This window comes from Cucurbita pepo, chromosome LG03 (assembly GCF_002806865.2).
Source record: "Cucurbita pepo subsp. pepo cultivar mu-cu-16 chromosome LG03, ASM280686v2, whole genome shotgun sequence".
Lineage (NCBI taxonomy): Eukaryota > Viridiplantae > Streptophyta > Magnoliopsida > Cucurbitales > Cucurbitaceae > Cucurbita > Cucurbita pepo.
In genome coordinates this window covers 7,887,326-7,906,541 of record NC_036640.1, presented here as the reverse complement: position 1 = coordinate 7,906,541, position 19,216 = coordinate 7,887,326, and the positions used below count along the sequence as shown (strand labels likewise).

At 35.9% G+C, this 19,216-nt stretch overlaps 2 protein-coding genes across 2 annotated transcripts; one reads left to right on the top strand and one right to left on the bottom strand.

The window, feature by feature from the left end:
• Positions 1 to 694: 694 nt before the first annotated feature.
• On the bottom strand, positions 695 to 2,857 carry LOC111790346 (2-hydroxyacyl-CoA lyase-like). Its single transcript, XM_023671222.1, has 2 exons — positions 1,401 to 2,857; positions 695 to 1,080 (listed from the first exon to the last, which is right to left on the bottom strand). Exons 1-2 carry the CDS (start codon positions 2,820 to 2,822, stop codon positions 751 to 753), a joined length of 1,752 nt encoding a protein of 583 aa, XP_023526990.1. The 5' UTR covers positions 2,823 to 2,857; the 3' UTR covers positions 695 to 750.
• A 7,064-nt stretch (positions 2,858 to 9,921) lies between these two features.
• Positions 9,922 to 16,552, top strand: LOC111790372. The gene is made up of 7 exons (XM_023671256.1): positions 9,922 to 10,020; positions 12,030 to 12,211; positions 12,688 to 12,738; positions 13,071 to 13,348; positions 15,513 to 15,638; positions 15,740 to 15,805; positions 16,154 to 16,552. Exons 2-7 carry the CDS (start codon positions 12,049 to 12,051, stop codon positions 16,232 to 16,234), a joined length of 765 nt encoding a protein of 254 aa, XP_023527024.1. The 5' UTR covers positions 9,922 to 10,020; positions 12,030 to 12,048; the 3' UTR covers positions 16,235 to 16,552.
• Positions 16,553 to 19,216: the final 2,664 nt, after the last annotated feature.

Here is a 19,216-nt window from a genome sequence, read left to right as displayed (position 1 = left end):
GATCCATAATTCCTAACAATCACCACTTCGTGATCCATGAACGAGATTCAATATTAAGAATTCATACCTTCGTAGAAATGTTGTATAAACGTTCATTCAACACACATTTTAATAAATCAAAGATATGATTTAAAATAATTTGCTATATTTAAAAATATGCTATCATAAACAAAACACCAAAAAAGTTAAATGTTATATGAAATGGTTGACAATCTTAGATGCTAACCACAAAAAAAAACATATACAAATTTTGATTTTATAAAATATCATAGGAATGCTGATTGATACGCAAATATAAACAAATGCTATGTAAAACATCATGTGATAATATTTTTTTTTTAATATAACATTAAATTTTAAACAAATTGCTCGTGGAACACCATATGGCAATTTTATTTAGTAAAAAATAGTATAAATATATGATTTTTAACTCATTTATAAAACACTGTCCCCACCAAGGGATGCCAGATAGAACCAAAGAGGCAAACTAATGAAAACAAAAGTTGACCAATTAAATTATGATCCATTATTTGATTGTTAAAATAGTATGATTACTTCCATTTTAATAAATTAATTTCAATTTATTTTTATAGTTGACTTCCTTAATTTGGATTTGGTTGGATATAATAAAAATTTTCAAACATTTTGCCCCTAAACTTTAGTTTGTAATAATTTAGTGCAAGTAACACGGTGATTAGCTTTACAAATTACGTCAATAATTTTACAGCCAAGAACATACAACATAGGTGTTCAAGGACTTATGTTCAAATTCTTGTGTTGCAGCCTCCCACTTTCTGCACCGGCATAGGGATCGATCGTGACGTTTATGACTGCTGGTTTTCGAGCCGAGAACGACTCGGCTAGGGCAGATTTTAGTTCCTCGGGCGTTTCAACATGGTATCCTTTACCTCCAAAAGCCTCCATCATTTTGTGGTAACTTGCTGATGGGACAAATGAGGTTGGCGCAGGATCATGCTTGTAGGGTCCGGTTATTTCTTGTGGTGTTCTCCGGTCGCCACCATATACACCACCGTTGTTGAAAACTATCACAACCACTGCCAACTGGTACCGCACCAGCGTCTGTTCAAAACCAGACAAATGTGGACCAGATGAGAATGTATCTCCCACAAAATAGGAAAAGCATCTACACTTTAAGTACGAAAGCTAAATACTTGTCTGAACATGAAGTTGGATTGGGAGGACGGGCATATAGACATTTATGTTAAGATCGTATAACGACGCACAAACTCAATAAAGAATATTGGCTAGCTAAAGATTTTGTATTCATGACTTCGAAGACACTCTTGAATGAACTCAGAATCAGATACCAAGGATAGAACATTCTAATCAATAGCAAGAAAACAACATGATGAAAATAAAGTGCAGGGGAGAGTGAGTACCTCAACTTCCATGGCACTGAACCCAAATCCAGAATCGCCTTCAACGGCGACTACCAACCGATCAGGCGAAGCAACAGCAGCTGCAATGCAATAGCCCAAGCCAACCCCCATTGTGCCCCATGTTCCTGCATCCAACCTGGTCCTTGGCTCAGTCTGAATCAAAACTGAGCGACCAACATCCATTGTATTAGCCCCTTCAGAAACCAATATGGGCGCAGGGCTACCGAGAGCCGAAATAGCATCTCGAATGATTCTCATTGGTGTGAAGAAATTGAATGGCACAACATCCCTCGCCAGCTGAACTTCCATTTTCGCCACATTGTCCTTTGATTTCTGCGAAATGGCTTCAACCCATGGATGAGACTTCCCAAGACAAAATGGGTCATCCTTAATCTCCTTGTTTATTGATTCCAATACCTCTTTTGCATCACCAATCAAACCCAAATGGGGCTTTCTTAATTCAATTTCTTCCTTGCAAATATCAACCAAAATGAACTTCACGTCCTTGGACCATTTAGGTGGCTCACCAAAGTGCAACAACCAATTAAGCCTCGCCCCAACCACAAGCGCAACATCGCACTTACCAATCGCCAACGACCTAGCGGCGGTAGCCGCAAGCTCGTGTGAATCAGGCAGTAATCCTTTACCCATTGGAGTAGGAAGAAATGGAATTCCAGTGCTCTCCACAAGCTTCTTCAATGGCCCTTCAGCACGAGCAATCGCCGCCCCTTTACCAAACACAATCAATGGCCGTTCCGCACGTTTCAACAACGAAATCGCTGTCTCAATCTGCGAATTCGGAACTCTATGAATCACCTCGCGGTGTGTAAATTCCTCCTCTGCGGCCAATAATCTCTCCGCCTCAGACTCGGAAATAGTCTGGTGCAAAATATCGGACGGGAGATCAATATAGCACCCACCAGGCCGACCAGAAACGGCAATATTAAGAACTCGAGCAACGCAATTGGGAATCTCGGAAATATCCGTGGCCTTCACGGAAAATTTGGAAAAGGGCTTCACAGCCTCAACCTGATCAAGTTCCTGAAAATCACCACGGCCGAAATATGTACTATGACAAGAACCAGAGATCATGACAAAAGGCCAAGCATTAACCATGGCGTTAGAAATCCCTGCAAGGCCATGAACACAACCAGGGCCAGAAACAGTAAGAAGCACACCAGGGCGGCCCGTTAGATAGCCATAAGCAGAAGCGGCATAGCCAGCCGATTGTTCATTGTGAAAGGCGATGAATCGGATGCCGAGAGAAACGGCGCGAATGGCCAGAGAGGTAACAGGGATTCCAACGACGCCGAACATTCGGTCGACGCCGCAGCGGGCCAGCGCCATGGCGGCAAGGATGTTTCCGTTAATCGGACCGTGAAATTTGAGGTCATTGGGAAGATCTCCGGCGGAATCCCCCATTGGAGCTTGAGATTTGGGGGTGGGGGAGAACGAGAAACGAAGTGTGAAAAAGAGTGAAATGACATGAAAGCTTAATTGGGGAGTGGATTAATAAACCGCCGGTACGGATATTTCACTGTTTGATGTAGACGAAAATACCCTTGGAAGTTTGGCTGATTGTATGGGTAATATGGGAAATATGAAAAGTTGTAAATTTGCATTTTGGTTTATTTGTTGACATGTATTTCTCTTGGTTGGGTCCAACTAACATCCAAAAGTTAAAATATTAATTTTAATGTGGTTCAAATTAAAATATGTACAACATGATGTATTATTGCAACATTTGGATAAAAAAATAAAAAAATAAAACCTAGAATTGTTGGCTGGCCGAGCTCGACTCTTCTCACACAATATCTTAAATCAAATTTCATAATATTTCTGAGTATATGTCAATCACACCCAACTTGTCTTTCATAAAATCATATTGTTGTCTTCGCAAAGCAAAACATGTGTCAATTGCATTTTAGTTGAAATATAACATGGTTTGATGGTTCGAGCTTGTAATTTTTTCTCAAATTATATGACAATCTATTTTAATGTGTTTTTGTACTTTTATGAAAAATTTTGTCTATAGCTCGATACTCGACTTCTGCTGATGATCTGGACACATTAGTTTTTTTTAGACTTCTAAGAAATAACTAAATTTCATACGAAATGCAGAACCCAAAAATAGACCGTTTGGTAGTTCGACACAACTACCCCAATAAAAAAAATAGACAACCACCCCAGTCAAAATCGCAGTATGCTTGTAATCTCAAGTTGTTTTCAGGTGGTAGTAGAAGTCATTGACCAAGAGTACGTTTGATGTATCTCAAAACTTGAAAAGTTGCCTCTCAACGTGGTTTTCTTAGTTCATGCATAAATTGACTAAGCATAGAAATTGAATACATTATGTCAGCCCTGGTAACAGTTAAATATATTAATTTGTCAATCAACCGTTGCTCGGATCATTCAACTTCTCCCCTTCTATTAAAGAAAGCTTCAAACTTTGCTCCATAGTAAAAAATTTTGGACATGCTCTTGTAAGACCTGTGTCTTGAAGAATGTCTAAAGTCTACTTCCTTTGAGACATAGAATTTCCTTTTCTCGATCGAGAAAATTCAATCTTTGATAAGGAACTTCTCGAGTAAACAAGTCTTGAGATGTTGAATTTTTTTGAGGTCATTATTTGTCAACAGAATATCATCAACATAGATAAGAACTGCAGTGAAAGAATTATCTCTACTCTTCGTGAATAACGAGTAATCGATTTTTGACTAAGTATACCCTGCATTTTGTATAGTGGTAAAGAATGTGGAGAACCAATTGCAAGAAGCTTGTTTTAACCTGTAAATAGACTTATGTAGCCGACATATTGTATTATCCCCCTATCATCAAAGACCCGGTGGTAACGACATGTAGACTTCCTCGTATAACTAACCATGAAGAAAGGCATTTTAAACATTCAAGTGATGAGTGAACCATTTTCAAGCAACATCACTACAAACTCGTAATAATCGTACCTTGTTCTGAATGCTGTCTTTGGCACATCCCCTTCCTTGATCTTTATTTTGTGGTACCCTAACCAAAGGTCGATCTTGGAAAATATTGTCGCTTCCCTGAGTTGGTTAAACAAGTCTTCTATACAAGGGAGTGGATACATATTCTTTACTGTTCTCTTATTCAATTCTCCGTACTCGATGCACAGACGCGTCGAGACATTTTTCTTCTTGACAAATAACATTGGCACGCCCCAAGAGGATATGCTATAGGGAATGTGTTAAGGATATTTAGTAATAAATTATAGTTTACCATATATATTATATTTGCCTTATTAACATAGGTATCTTTCCATTAATGGTTATTTCCATTTATTACTATTTTCATATCCTTGTAATTTATTTGATTATAAATAAGATAATTTTCACACCGGTTAGGTGTGGTGGATTAATCAAACATTCACAAAATGAAACTTTTATCTTGTAAGTCTTGTAATTGCGCCTTGAGTTCCTTTAGCTCTGTTGTCGCCATACGGTAGGGGGTTTTAGAGATAGGTTCAGTTCCTGGCTGGAGTTCTTTTCTATAGCAAAATCTACCACTCGGGAACGGGGTATTTCGGTAGGTCTTCCGAAAAGACATCCAAAAATTCATTTACTATGGGTACCGTGTTTAAGGTCTTTTCTTTTCCTCTTACATCCACGAAACTTGCTAATATGGCTCAACCCTCTTGTTAGACCAGCCTCTTGGCTTTCATCATTGAGAATACTTTCGAGGTAACTCCAGCACATGTACCCTTGAACTTAAAACTGGATTCGGACAACTGTGAGAATATTACTTGCTTCTTGTGACAGTCTATACTAGCATGGTTTTCAGCTAACCAATCCATCTCTAGTATTACATCGAAGTCTGTCATGCTAACAACTATCAGGCCTATGCTTAAGGTTTGTCTTATTATTATTATTTGTCCATCTCTTACTCTATCCTTAGCAACTATGTCTATCCCCGCTGGGGTACTAATAGATAATACATGCAATAAGGGTTCTAGTTCAAACCCTGCTTATCTAATAAATGGGACAAATATAAATGAACGTGTAGAGCTTGAATCAAATATAGTGAAAGCATAATGTCCCAAGGCTAATAGTGTACCTGTCACCATTGTTTTGGACCTCCCAGAATCCCTAATGGTGGACGCATATGTCCTTACTTCCGAACGAGTCTACACAGGTCTGCCAATTCCACCTGGTGCCTTTGATAGATTAACTGGGTTCTCAGTCTTCTTAGTTGTGCAGTTCATAGTAATTTGGCCCTCCTTGCCACATCAAAAGCAAGCTCTAGTCCCGACCATACATCTGACCCATGTGACTTTCCACATATATTGCACCTAGATCTTCCTCTTCCTCTAGCCTTATCTTGATTTCTAGGATGTCTGTCAATATGTCAAGGAGGGTGTCTGTCAGCATGTGGAGGGGATGTCTATCAGTATATCGAGGTCTACATGCTGGTGGTTGGCGATATGAGTCCCTCGGTTCATACGGTCGCTTTTACCCGATAGTAACTGTTGACTCTCGGTGCACTTCATCTCCGGGCTTCTCTAGAGTCCTAGCTATCCTTAGTGCGGTCTCATAAGTGGTAGGATCGATGTCTTCTACCATGCGACGAACCTTTGGGTCCAAGTCCATCATAAAATTCTCAACCATTTTTAACTCTTGTGTCCACTAGTGAGGGCACCAATCTTTTCAGTCTCATGAATTCTCGGGCGTAGTCATCTACAGGACGTCCACCTTGTGTTAAGTGGGTGAACTCTTATGGTTTCTTTTCAGATAGTATTGCTTCAAGAATACCTCCTTAAATCATGACCAGGCTATAGTACTTCTGTAAGGACTAAGAATTTCTCTGTTATCCCGCCATCATAATTTTGCGTCCTTCTTCAACATGAATGACGTACATGACACCTTCTAATCGTTCTGCTAATCCATTAACAAAAATATTGTCTCCATTGACAAAATTCACAGTTGAGCTTCTGTTGGGTCCTCCGCGGTTCCATTGAAGGTGTGCGGGTCATACTGCTTGAAATTCAGTAAATTTCTCACTCCTTTGGTAGATCGAGAGTTGTTGACCAACTGGGTGGCTACCATTGTATGCATCATTGCTTGAAACAATCCTACATCAGGTTCATAGTCAGTTCTATTCCAGCCGCTAGTGCTGCTGGAGGTGGCACAGTTACGTCTATACGAGTTACTGAGTCCTCACGAGGTGGGCTCTCTTCAACTCTACCCCTTCCTCTAACACGGGGTCGTTCTATTCCTCGACGTCCTCTTCTACGTTCTCTAGGTGGCATGTTTCTAAAACCAACATATAGTTTTCCTTAAGTCTACTATTCGCTATTGCAACACACATCATATTACATATCATCATAAGCAAACAATTTGGCAAGCATATCATATTCATAAGCATAAAACTAAGTCAACCATCATGCTACCATCAATAATATAATGGGGCTATCAAATTCCATGCTAAGTTACATTTAATAATAGTAAGCAATCATAACATATGCAATGAATAACATTTTTTTTTAATCTTATGCAAGACATACCTAACGGTGATGAGACATCGATGGTGGATCATGAAACATGTCAAGCCTACCTCGTAAGCTAGTTTACGGAATCTATAACCTAGAGCTCTGATACAAACTGTAATGACCTTAAATTTTTGCTAACCTAAAGTCGCTACTAAGAATATTTGCTGAAACTACCCCACCTAAATGATGTATGAAAGCTCTCTATTTATAATCAAATAAATTACAAGGATATGGAAATAGTAATAAATGGAAAGAACAATATACGGAAAGATACCTAGCAAGAAGGCAGATATTTGCCGATAATAAAATATCAAATATGATATATAAGGTAAACTATAATTTAGTATTAAATATCCTTAACATCCCTCGCAAGCTAAGCGTCGGATTTGAACGAACGTGAAGCTTGGATCTGAAAAATTCAAAGAGAGGTCGAGAAACACTTTTTGTGAAAATGTCAACAACCTAGTTCGGAGGAGCCGTAGAGAAACACTTTCTTGGTCATCGAAAACTGCAGAGGGATCATCACTCAGCGACGATGCTACCTTGGGCTTCGGCGAGAATATGTCTAACCCCATGGTAGGGTAAATATTAAAATTGAAAAACGCCCTATACTAACCTATGGTCTAAGAATACAAATATAATTATCCTATGCATGTGTTATGGTCTTTACTTGCGATGTCGTCGTCAACCGAACAGAGGTGTCTTGCCATTACCTGAAAAATCAAAATAGCACATGGCTTTGAGTATTTTATGAAATACTCAGTAATTGGCCATACTATTGGGGTAGGAAATGCAAACACATGCAACGCATGATTAGGGACCTATCGTTAAAACAATCATAGAGGTGACCTCTAGTCTAGATAAAGTGAGATGTTTAACAGTTCTCTACACATGACCCACACGTGCAAGCGTGAGTCCTTCAAAACTTCGCGCCCACTGGGTCCATCATAGTCGGGCTAGTTGTCCGTAGCCGGACGTCCGGAGGTCAGCAAATTCTTGAATATTATGCAAAACATGATCATTATCATCATCATCACCACAGTGTACGCATCCATACTCATCATCATAATTGGAGAAATAACCTAATATATGAACACACAATATGCATGAAGTCCCTAATAGAAGGCAAGTCTTCCGATCGAGCGGATAATAAAGTCACTCACTTGGTTGGCCTTAACCGACGTTCTCCCTAAACTTAAATGCTTGAATTCGTCCTTCGAGGTTGTTCCATGTATCGTCACCCCTATTAAAAATTCACCTAGTTTCCTTAGAAAATATAATTTACTAATCTAATTCAACTTAAATTGAGAAATCAAACATTATAATGACCTTAGGAGCCAAAGGAGTTGGAGAATGCAGACAATGATACATGTCACTAGGGGGAGGTGACGCGCAAAACGGGAGTTCTCCAACATTACGACTTTTCTTTAAACTCATCCTCGACGGCGTTGTGAATATATTCAAAATCACGCATAACTCCTTAAATATTACTGTTATTCACTCTGTGTTGGCAGTGATTTTCTCCTACCACATGCTTCATTTTCGATTAGATGCATGGAGAGCAGTTTAAGAGGAAAGAGCGCATGGACTATGTCATGGCTGCAGTTTTGAGATTTTCGGTCATTATATCCAAATCGTCATTCGACCCATTATTTAAACTCACGACTTCACTCTTTCTTTACTAGATTGGTTATGACCTTCTTTTGATAGGTATGAACACTTCATTCGCAGAGCGAAAGCGTTTATATCGTATCAATTTTGAATTTAATTAGATTTAAACAAAACAAAAAGGTTATACAAATTTAGTTGGAACAAATATGAAGAATATTCTTAAAGGTGTTCAATCTACTTGCTTTAGCTTCGAATCTCCCCCGTAATCTTCTTTACTATGATACGAACACAAGGTCAAAACTTTTGAGAGTTTCTGAAGAAAAAAAGTCCACGAGACATGAGAGAAAAACGGTTTTAAAAGAATTCTATGCCATAAAAAAGGTGGGATACATTTTAACTCAACCCATCAAATAATATATTTAAATATATAATATATTTGAGCATCATATTTAAATATTATAACATATTTCAATCTATATTTAACTAATTTAAATCTTATTTAAATTTCAAATATACATTTTCATTTAATGTATCTAAGATATATTAGTTATTTTAATGTCTTAGTTGTTCGTAATTATAGCTAGGTCAAAAATTCATTTTACTCCAGAATTGCATTTTTCACCTTAAGTACCACTAACTCTGTAACCAACAATTTGTTTATAGTCCAATTAGAAACCAAGTTCCTCTTGGGTTAGTGAGAGGGTGAGCCTCATTGTACAAGTCTCGAAATCAACACCTAAAGGAACTACTTATCCTATATAGGAAGAAATGAATTCTATCTCGTGAAATTATGTTCCCAACTTCATATTTGTTCAATCCTTAAAATGGTAGGCATATTGAATCGGCTACAAAAGTCATTCTCACCCATGCAAGTGAAAGGACAAACCCTCATAAGTAAGAATTTATAACTCGTTCAAGATTAAGATCAAGTTACATATGATTACCTGTGAAATATTAATCTTCTCAATTAACAAATTTATAAAAAGAGATTAAATATTTCGTGGTCGAGTTTTATACAAACTCATTATATAGAATACCTCCACTCACATGTATCTATATGAACGATTTGAATCAAATCATGTGTAAAATTACAAAGTGAGGTGCATCAATAATGTTATCAGGATAAAATACCCAACCTTATTTGTATACCATAAAGTGTTGATGTTATACTTGAGCATGATCTTCTTATATATCCATCCTTTGATTTTTCGTCAATCATCTTTTTGTTAGGTTGAAATTAAATTAAATTAAATAGATTTAGAATAACTAAAATAAATATTTTGAAAGTAAGAGAAACATTGGAAAGAAAAATCGTGAAGTATTCCTTTATTTATTTGAGGTTTCTTTTAAATAAAAAANTAAAAAAAAAAAAAAAAAAAAAAAAAAAAAATCGGAAAAAGAAAGGGAAATAAGAAAACCCAAAACCCTAACCCAAAATTACGCAGGATTGAGAGTAGTTGAACACTACAGCTTCTTGGCCACGTTCTCAAGGTAAAACCCTGCTTTGAAACCCTTTCGAATTCCTTTTAAGGTGTTTTAGATCATTCCCCAACACTTGCATGCTCTGTTTCTGGATTTACACTAGTTTCAGTCTTCTTCGACCACTAGAAACCAAGGTTTTTGGGCTGTTTGGTGGAGTTCAATTGGTAACGGTAAGCTTTAAGCCATTTTTCAAACTCGTTCTAAGTGCTGTAAATTGGTTTAGAACTCTTGGAAACTCTCTGTTTGTAGTTCGGGATTGATTCAGAGTGTTCGAATTAAGGTTTAGGGATTTTTTTTTTTTTTTTAAGTTTTAATTTTTTTTTTTTTTTTGGGAAAGAATATTCATTCAGAACACTCATGGGACTGAATAAGTTTTCCGGCTGAGTTTTGACCTTAGGACCTTTTTTTTTCCAGCCTTTTAGAATAATTTAGTTGCTATTTCAGTAGAACCTGTTGCCCTTGTTTGCTATGTGCTAGCATGCTGTATGTTTTATTTGCATAATATTTATGATTTAAATCTTTGATGTTTTTTGATACATGATCTAGATGTTTGAGCATGCTGAAATGTTGAGATAATATTGTATAGATTAGCATGCTGAAGTGTTGCTATGCGACTCTTTGATTTTGAGCATGTATATTTGTTGGGAATGTTGTATAACATAGGATGAGAGCAGATTTAGAAGTTTGTTGTAGGACCCCTGCATTCTGGTGAGATTGTATGAGAAAGAAAGAGGTTAGAGAACCTGTACATTTATAAAGGAAAGCTGGGTGAATATCAGTTTACCTCAAATAAAAATAATCGAGAGGTGATATCTCACTGTTGGATTTGGAGGAGCATTGATGCCTTTGATAAAGATGGCTAAGGGTCAGTATCATGAGTCTAGAAGGGAAAATATTTGGGTTTACAAGGAAGAGGGACAATACGGTGTCAAGTCATCAAATGCCTTGACTAAAAATGGTCAAGGAGTTGCACAACTCTGGTAGGTGTCAAGTCATCAAATTCCTTGAATAAAAATGGTCAAGGGCTTGCACAACTCTGGCTAGGTCAAGCAAGCGCCAACCCAACAATAGATTTTGTTGGTGATGAAGTGTAACCTTGGTGATGCTGAAGAGGAGACATGAAAAAGATTAGCCACTAGGCGTGTCTTTTAGTTTCTGCATTTCTGGAGAACTTCCTTTGTAGCTGAAGTCTTGTTTTAGATTGAAGTATTAGTTGTTGTTCCACCTTTGATTGGGTGGTGGTTGTAGGCTTTGAGTTGCTTTATTAGTTGAGTTTTTACTTTAAACTTGTTTTTGAGTTTAGGACTCATTTGATTATTTATAGGTTTAGGTTGCTAGTATGTGGATGAATGAGTTTGTTATAGTCGAAACTTAAGAATTTTGGATATTAGGATTTTTAGGATTTAGTTGGTTTTTGTTGCATAAACCCTTGTTTTAGGCTGAATTTTGGGGGCATTACAGCTATGCTGATTTTTCTTTTCACCTGACTACTCTTAGTTGGGTTCTCATTAGTTGTCTTTCCTTCACTTTGCTCTTTTACTCTTTTTTACAGGTTACTGCCTCTTGGTCTAATAACTTGAATTTGTAAATTAATGCATTTCTCTAAGAATGTTGGCTTTCTTTACAAAATAGATTGAGTTATGGTTGACCTTATGACTGGATATCAAATAACATTCCATTTAAATTTTTGAGTTAAATGGAATATAGATCAATGTTCCATTTGAAATTTGTGTTGGAAATATATATATATATATATATACTTGTAATTATTTGCTTATTTTATCTTGCTTGATTGGAGATCTTTCTTTTAGGTTGCCTCTGTTTTTGTGGGCTCTCTTTTTTATATGCTCTTGTATTCTTTCATTTTTTCTTAATGAAAGCTTGGTAATTCATTAAAAAAATTGGAAGGTAAAAGTCTATTATTGTTGAGTAAGTGTTAACCATTCCACAAGAATGCTCCTGTATTTAAACAAGAGATATGTGGTATATGTGATGATTAATTCTTGTTTCTGTCTCAGTTTCACTAAAGGATTAAAAATGATAAAGAGGAGATTCTACAGGCATGAACATGGTGATAATGACAATGCCTCAGATTCATCTGTATCATCATCTGATTCTGAACCAGAAGTAGACGGTGCAGAAGAATCACAGGATGACGTAGAAGTTCAAGAAGATGATGAATCCTGCTCTACCTCATCTGGTTTGTTTATCTTTATACCATTATTTCTCCTAGAGTGCTGAGAAACTCAATTTCATTTATCAATATGGATGCACGTCTCTATATTTTCTTACTCGTACTTCTTGGAAGTTTTGGTTTTTGCACATATCATATGAATCTATTTGGAATGTTCTAGTTAAAAACCTACTGTTCCTGCATTGCTGTCTGTTTAGCTTTGCTCTCCCACCTCCACTGATGAAAAGAAATGCACAGAATTTCTAGTATAGCTAATTACGTTAGAGATAATAGCATGAGAATTTTTAGTACAGCTAAATACATTGGGGACAATAACATTTTAGCTCATACTTGCTGATTCTTTAATTGGAGATAAAATATCCTAATACTATGCAGACAAATTTAATGCACAGCATGCATAGATGCACCACTACTTCATTGTAGCGATTCTCACACCTGCATTGATTAATATTGACTATTTTTTTAACATTTTCTCATTTCAGGGTATGAAAGCGAGGATAGCTCTGTTAATGAAGTTGATATTGACTCGTCAGGTTTTCCTTTTCTTGTTGTTAAACCAATATTTCATTGTATAAAGGGTTGCTTCTTCCTGGTCAATTGACATTTCAACACTTTTACCGAGTTGAACCTATAAATGGCTTCTAAAATTCTTTTGTACTTGCAATTGGCTACTTATCTTTCTCTCCATATATGTATTATACTGTTACTTGGAATAAAAACAATGACAGCTTTGGTTGCGTAGTTAATCTAACTGAAGTGTATATCTTTAGCATTATGATATTATCTTTTGAATTGAAGGTTTATTTTGGTTTCATAGAATGCATTTGTTTGAGATGTTTGACATCCGTTTCTTTTTGTATCTCAGGTCTTCCAAGTATTGAAGAGGATCCTGAACTTGGAAAAGAAAGTCTAATTCTTACTGGAAGTCCGGTACCTGATGAAACCCCTTTGGGTACACCATTACCTGATGAAAGCTCTTTGGGAACACTGGATCCTCAGTCAGACATCTTATCCATGAAGGAATCACTACCAGAAGATATTCCAGCGTGTATTCTGAAATGCAAATCAGTTTTTAAGTGTAGGTTATGCCCTAGAGTTGTCTGTTTGAATGAGGAGACATTAAAGGCTCATCTTAAATCCAAGGTATGCCTCACTTTTTTTTTTCTAGATTGTGGAGTCTACAACGTGTTCAATATATAGGTTTTGTTGGTAGATATAATGTTTATTCTTCTTTCTTTTGCTTGTTATCAGTTTGTAATTTGTACTTTTAAAAAGTGTTTTTAGAAGGTATACTTATATTTTAAAATGGGGGCTGTAACGCCACCTCTGGAAAAGGGAACAAGCAATGCCAAATCCTTCAAGTCAAGGAATTTACAGAAGGATTCTTGAATGGATAAATATAAAAAAGAAGAGAGAAAAAATATCGTTCATTGTAAAAAGCTTACTGCATGTAGTAGATCTCTTTGAACTCCTTTCTATACTCAACATTCTTCTAGTTTCTTTTTACATATTTCCCATAAAGTAGCATGGAAATCGACCACCACATACTAGGATTAAGAAGCAAATCTGGAGATCCAAACAGTCTGTAACAATGAAGCATCCGCCATTTCTGACATGAAATTAAGGGATGGAAAATCTCACTCAAGTCCAAATCTGCCCAACGTAGGTGGTGTAGAATATCTTTTGGGGTTAAGGTGTAGAGTCTTGTATTAGTTTTTGTATTCTGTGCCTTCTTTTTCCTTCATCTATTCTTCAAGCTTTGCATATTTCACTAAGCATTTTCAAGTTCTACAAAGGACTCTAGCCTGTATCACCCTAATCAAAGTTATTTCATATTTTTCATCATGTTTGGATCACTGTTCTATACTTATCTCAAGCCTTCAGTTATGTTCTTTTGTAAGTTTGTTTTTGCTCCATTGGTGTCCCAACCCAACCCTACCGTCTTGCATCCTTTTATTCTCCTTGATCTGGAAGGCCATCATTTTGAAGAAGATAAAGTTTTTTGCTTGGTTGGAGTCAGTTTAGTTTGGTTCCTTACCAAGGTTGTAGGGATATGATGCAGGGAAGTTCATCCCCCCAGTAATAAGGGTTGGGTTTTTTGAATTTGGCATGCAGAATTCCTTGCTATTTCGTTGAATTTATGGCTGGGGAGAATTAGGAGCATTTTTAGGGGTTGAAAGAAATCTTGGGGGGAGGTTTAAGTTGTGCATTCAATGCCTCTTATTGGGGGGCGTTCATATTTTGGTGGTTTTGTAATTGCCCTTTTCTTTAATACATTTTTGTTCTTTACTATTTGAACATTCTTTTGAAATTTTGTTTTCTAGGTTTGTTATTTTCCCTTTTGATTTGTTCCTTTGTTAGTGGCCTTCTTTATAGGCCGTCCTTTTCTTTCATTTACATTAATAAAAGCCTTTTTTTTTTTTATCAGTCATCACAAAAATGAATAAAAACCTAAATCATAGTTTTTTGCTGACTGTGAAAATCACTTTGACCATATTTGATTGGGCTATATCAAATAAATGCTGTCTAGTAGCTAATGAAGATGTAATGTATGTGAAGCTCTAGCAACCAATCGCCAAAGTTATGTTCGCATTTTCTGATTGCATGTAATTAAACCTGCACACTGATGTTAGATATGACATAGAAAAGAGGGTAGGCTAATCTCCATCTACCTCCCTTTAATCTTTTTCCATTCTTATAGTGATTACATATCGTATTGGATACCTATCTTATTGAATATTATTAGTGAGTTGAGCTAAAAGTTTTGCAATCATTCTCTTATCTGAAAATATCATGAACTTGGGGCAACTTTTTAACATGAGTTTTAATAATGTATATGTTAATAATATCGGTCTGCCTTGTCTTTTGTCCATACCATAAATTTTAGATAATGTGTCACTGTATATGTATAGTCTTGTATGTGTCTGTGGCTTCTTTCTGAGTATTTCTATTAGTTGAAATTTGGTCGATTATTGAAGTTGTACAGCTATGCTAAAATCCATGTTCATAGCTTTGCTACAATAGTTTAGCATATGACACTCACTAGTCATTTGTCATCCACCCAACTGTTCATTTGAATGGCTGCCAAACCAAATTGTTCTATCTATAAATTTACCTATGTCCAATCTGGCTTGTACAGTTAGGAGAGATGAAAAACGGGATGGTAAGGAGACACCCATGCCGTTTCATTTGTAGTGCTTCTATTTATTTAGTTATCGCAAGGCAAGATAATTTTCTATGTGGCAGTGCGTATATGCTGCAAATGACCCATTTTTCATCTGATATATGTCTTTCTAAAATGATGCAGAGACACGCTCGTTCTGAGAAATTACTAAATGAAGGCAGGCTGAAAATTATGCTCAACAACAATGGAGAGATTGAAAATCCTGAAAATTCTACCGAGTCACCTCCTCGACTGCCTGCTTTTCCACCGGTTAACACTTACTGATTTTCTGATAGACTGATATTTAAGCCTGTATGATTTCCTTTATTGATAGTGGATATTATACTCATGAATCTTTTAAATCAATGCAGGAACATCGTAGAAAGAAAAAAAAGTCGAAACAAAGTTATGGATCACAGGCAAAGAGTTCAAACAAGGTAATAACCTCTGAATGACCCTTAAAAAGAGAATGCTCAACACTTGTCTGCAATTAGTGTGCTTAGAAGTGTTAAATTTTTTGGGGAAAGAATCCATTTAATAATTATATCAAAGTTCAATCATAAACTTTTGTAAGTGAAAATGTAGACCATAAGTTGATGATCTATACATATTTTCACTAGATTTCCTCTAAAATCACTCCAAAGTCATTTAAGAAGATGGAAATCACTATTTAACTAAACTTGGAAACCATTTTTGAATTAACTAAAACTATGCCAAACTTGTATGGAGTCCAGATTCACAGATACCCATATGAGTCTCAATTTTGTTGATTGTACAAATTGCAGAAAGAAAAGAAGCGTTTGAATGGTGGTCAAATGAGGGGATCAACAAAGAACCTAGTGAAGAAAAGACGCAAAATTGAGTAAGTGAGCATCGATGGCACTTCGCTTCCTGCGTCTGTTGTAGCTGAATCATATAGTTTTCTGAAACAAAAATCGGTTTTGGAACCCAACTACAGTGATATGCTTCTGTTTCCATTTATCTCTTGTTGTGGTAGTGAAAGGGTATTACACTTCCCTTTTTAATCTTCTGTTGTAACTTCTTGTTTAGTTCATTTTTCTTTTCTTTTAAAACTTATGACAAAATGAAATCTGCAAGGTCACTTTTGTAAGGGTGTTTGCTCACAAATTCTGGTAAGATGAAATTTTTGTTATGATAGAGATTGAGACACCATCGTTGGCTTATTCGCACTTCAATTACTCTCTTATCAAATACAAAACAAATAAATAAGTATGAACATAAAGACAAAATTAACAACAGACAAGCAGTGACTAACAAAATTTGGAAGCACGTTGTATGCATCTTCTGGTACAAAAGCTGAAAAGCTACAAAATCAGAAGTCAGGACATCATCCTGCCAACTTCANTTTTTTTTTTTTTTTTTTTTTTTTTTTTTTTTTTTTTTTTTTTTTTGTAATCTTGGCCTATTTTGTTGAGAGCCACATGCCTCCACCACATTCTTATGTAGCAATCTTAGCCTATTTGTTGCATGTTGTTATTCAGTGATTTACCCTTTGCCATGGTGGTAATAATTGTCACTATGAATCTTCGTTGTAACCTTTTGCCATTGTTGTATTTGCCACCGTCACTCGCACATGGTTCAAGGTCTAATTGGGCTTGTGTCATTGTTGTACTTGCCACCGTCAGTCGCACATGGTTCAAGGTCTAATTAAGCTTGGTTCATGAATCTGATGTAGCTCAAAATCTAGTTTGATTCGATTCAATGCACCATTTGGTATGGATCAAATTCATCCACTCTCAAAGTTGCAATTGACCATTTTAGATATTGATACTTTGTATGTATCCTTAGTACAAATAAATACTTATGCTAAAACTTTCTCGTGTAATAATTTGTTCGTGTGGAGCGTAGAACCTAGATCTTCTTATCAATTCCATACCACATGTCAAATTCTTCTCATTTATTTGACCCATACTCTCTTTTCATACTGCAAATTGATAGTTTCTTCTATTTTTGGTCAATTAAATTGGATGGGAATATCTCCCTATTGTCTATCTTTTTTATGTCCTCAAATTAGCCAATACTCTTTCATTGGGCAACAAATTTTTAAGAGATTCTAACTATTGTGATTTCTCTCTCCATATACTTTTGTTTCATAACTTGAAAAAAAAGATGATTGATAATATTAGGGTACTTTGATGGTGTCTTTAATGGACGTTCTTTTAGTAATAAAATAACTTAAAATTTTAGTAGTCGAGTATTAAAAATACTCATCGGCCGGATACATGTCCATCGATTTGAAGTGGGTGTTTAAGTTGAAGAAGAATAATGAAGAAAATGCCATCAAGCATAAAACATGACTTGTGGCGAAAGGATACGTGCAATGATAAGAGTTGATTTTGAGGAAATCTTCGTGCCTTTGGCTGGACTCGACACTGTAAGGTTGATCCTTGCCCTCTTACCTCAGCACGGGTGGGAGGTCCATCACTTGGATGTCAAATCGAAATTCCTAAATGATGACCTCCAAGAAGAAGCATACATTGCCCAACCTGAAGGCTTCATCATCAAAACCAAAGAGCACAAGTGTACAAATTGTCAAAAGCCCTCTACGATTGCCCAACTTCAGTATTGAAGTGGACCAAGAGAAAGATTATATCATGCTAAAACAATCAACTTATGCTAAGAAGGTATTAGAGCCGGCAGAGTGCCACCCGACCAAATATCCTATCACAAGTTGGAAAATATGTTGAAGGAAGTTTGGTGAATTCCATAATTTTGGTAAGAAATTATATGAAAATATATTAAGAGATGGGTCCAACCTTGCGTTTGTGGCGTTCGTTGCACTGCCGGTTGTCCTTTTTGTTTACCCTCTGTCGCTATCAAATTCAACCTATACTATTCCTATTCCACAATCATTACAAAACATTTTAATATATCTATAATTTTACCTACAAAATAAATGTATCATTTTTTATTTTATTTTATTTTATTTTATATTAAACGTATAACTAATTTAAACCTTAAAAATTAAATTGATTTAAAATGATAAAATACTTGTTTCTAAATTTCAAACTTTCTAATGATTTTTTTGGTATTAAATTATACCAAACATTCATAAACTTTGAAATTTTGTTAAATAAGATAGAAATTAACACAGTAAAAAATGGAAGTTATAGCTAATATAATTTCTAACGCAATTCAAAGTATAGTATGTAACTAATTTTAACTGGAGATGTCGGAGATTTGCAATTCGAGGTAGATAGGTTCATAATCATAGGGGATCCTTTTCTATCAGATAGGAGACCGTTGTTGCACAAAATATACTTGAAAGTAATTGTTCCGTAGATCCTATATCTATCTATATGAACAAGAAATCATGTAAGGAAGACTTGAAACGAACATGAAGAAATTAACGATACTTCTTTATCTTTTGAGTTGTTCTGTCGAATCAGTCGTTCAAGACTTTCAACCTCTATCCGGACCGGATGAATTAAAATGATGCGGTTGGATGTTGTGCTTTTCGGTAACTTCCAAACACCGATGAGTCTTCTTCAATCTGAACCTCCTCCCCAACTTTTTCCAATCACTTATTACTCACTCACTTCTTCCTTTTTCTTATGTTCTTCAAACTTATATTTCATAAATTTACCAAACTCTAAAATATTAACCTAATTCTATGCAATCCTCTTTATGAATACAACTAAATTAGAATCATATATTAAACCCAGATTTAACCCATGTTGGGTTTAGTTATAACTTTATTTTGGTGCAAATAAATTGAAAATCAATATCTTACAACCCAGATTTAACTCGAACAATTGGATTAGGTTATATATTTCTCACTAACAGATGAAGTACTCAAATCCTTGATTCGTAATTGTAATACCGTA

What these genes read in the sequence shown, in the direction of transcription:
- LOC111790346 (XM_023671222.1), bottom strand. Translation starts at nt 2,822, where the DNA reads ATGGGGGATTCCGCCGGAGATCTTCCCAATGACCTCAAATTTCACGGT. An exon ending in TCAGTGCCATGGAAGTTGAG is followed by an intron (nt 1,081 to 1,400) that starts GTACTCACTCTC and finishes GGTTTTGAACAG; the next exon opens with ACGCTGGTGCGGTACCAGTT.
- LOC111790372 (XM_023671256.1), top strand. Translation starts at nt 12,049, where the DNA reads ATGATAAAGAGGAGATTCTACAGGCATGAACATGGTGATAATGACAAT. An exon ending in ATCCTGCTCTACCTCATCTG is followed by an intron (nt 12,212 to 12,687) that starts GTTTGTTTATCT and finishes TTCTCATTTCAG; the next exon opens with GGTATGAAAGCGAGGATAGC. An exon ending in AGGCTCATCTTAAATCCAAG is followed by an intron (nt 13,349 to 15,512) that starts GTATGCCTCACT and finishes AAAATGATGCAG; the next exon opens with AGACACGCTCGTTCTGAGAA.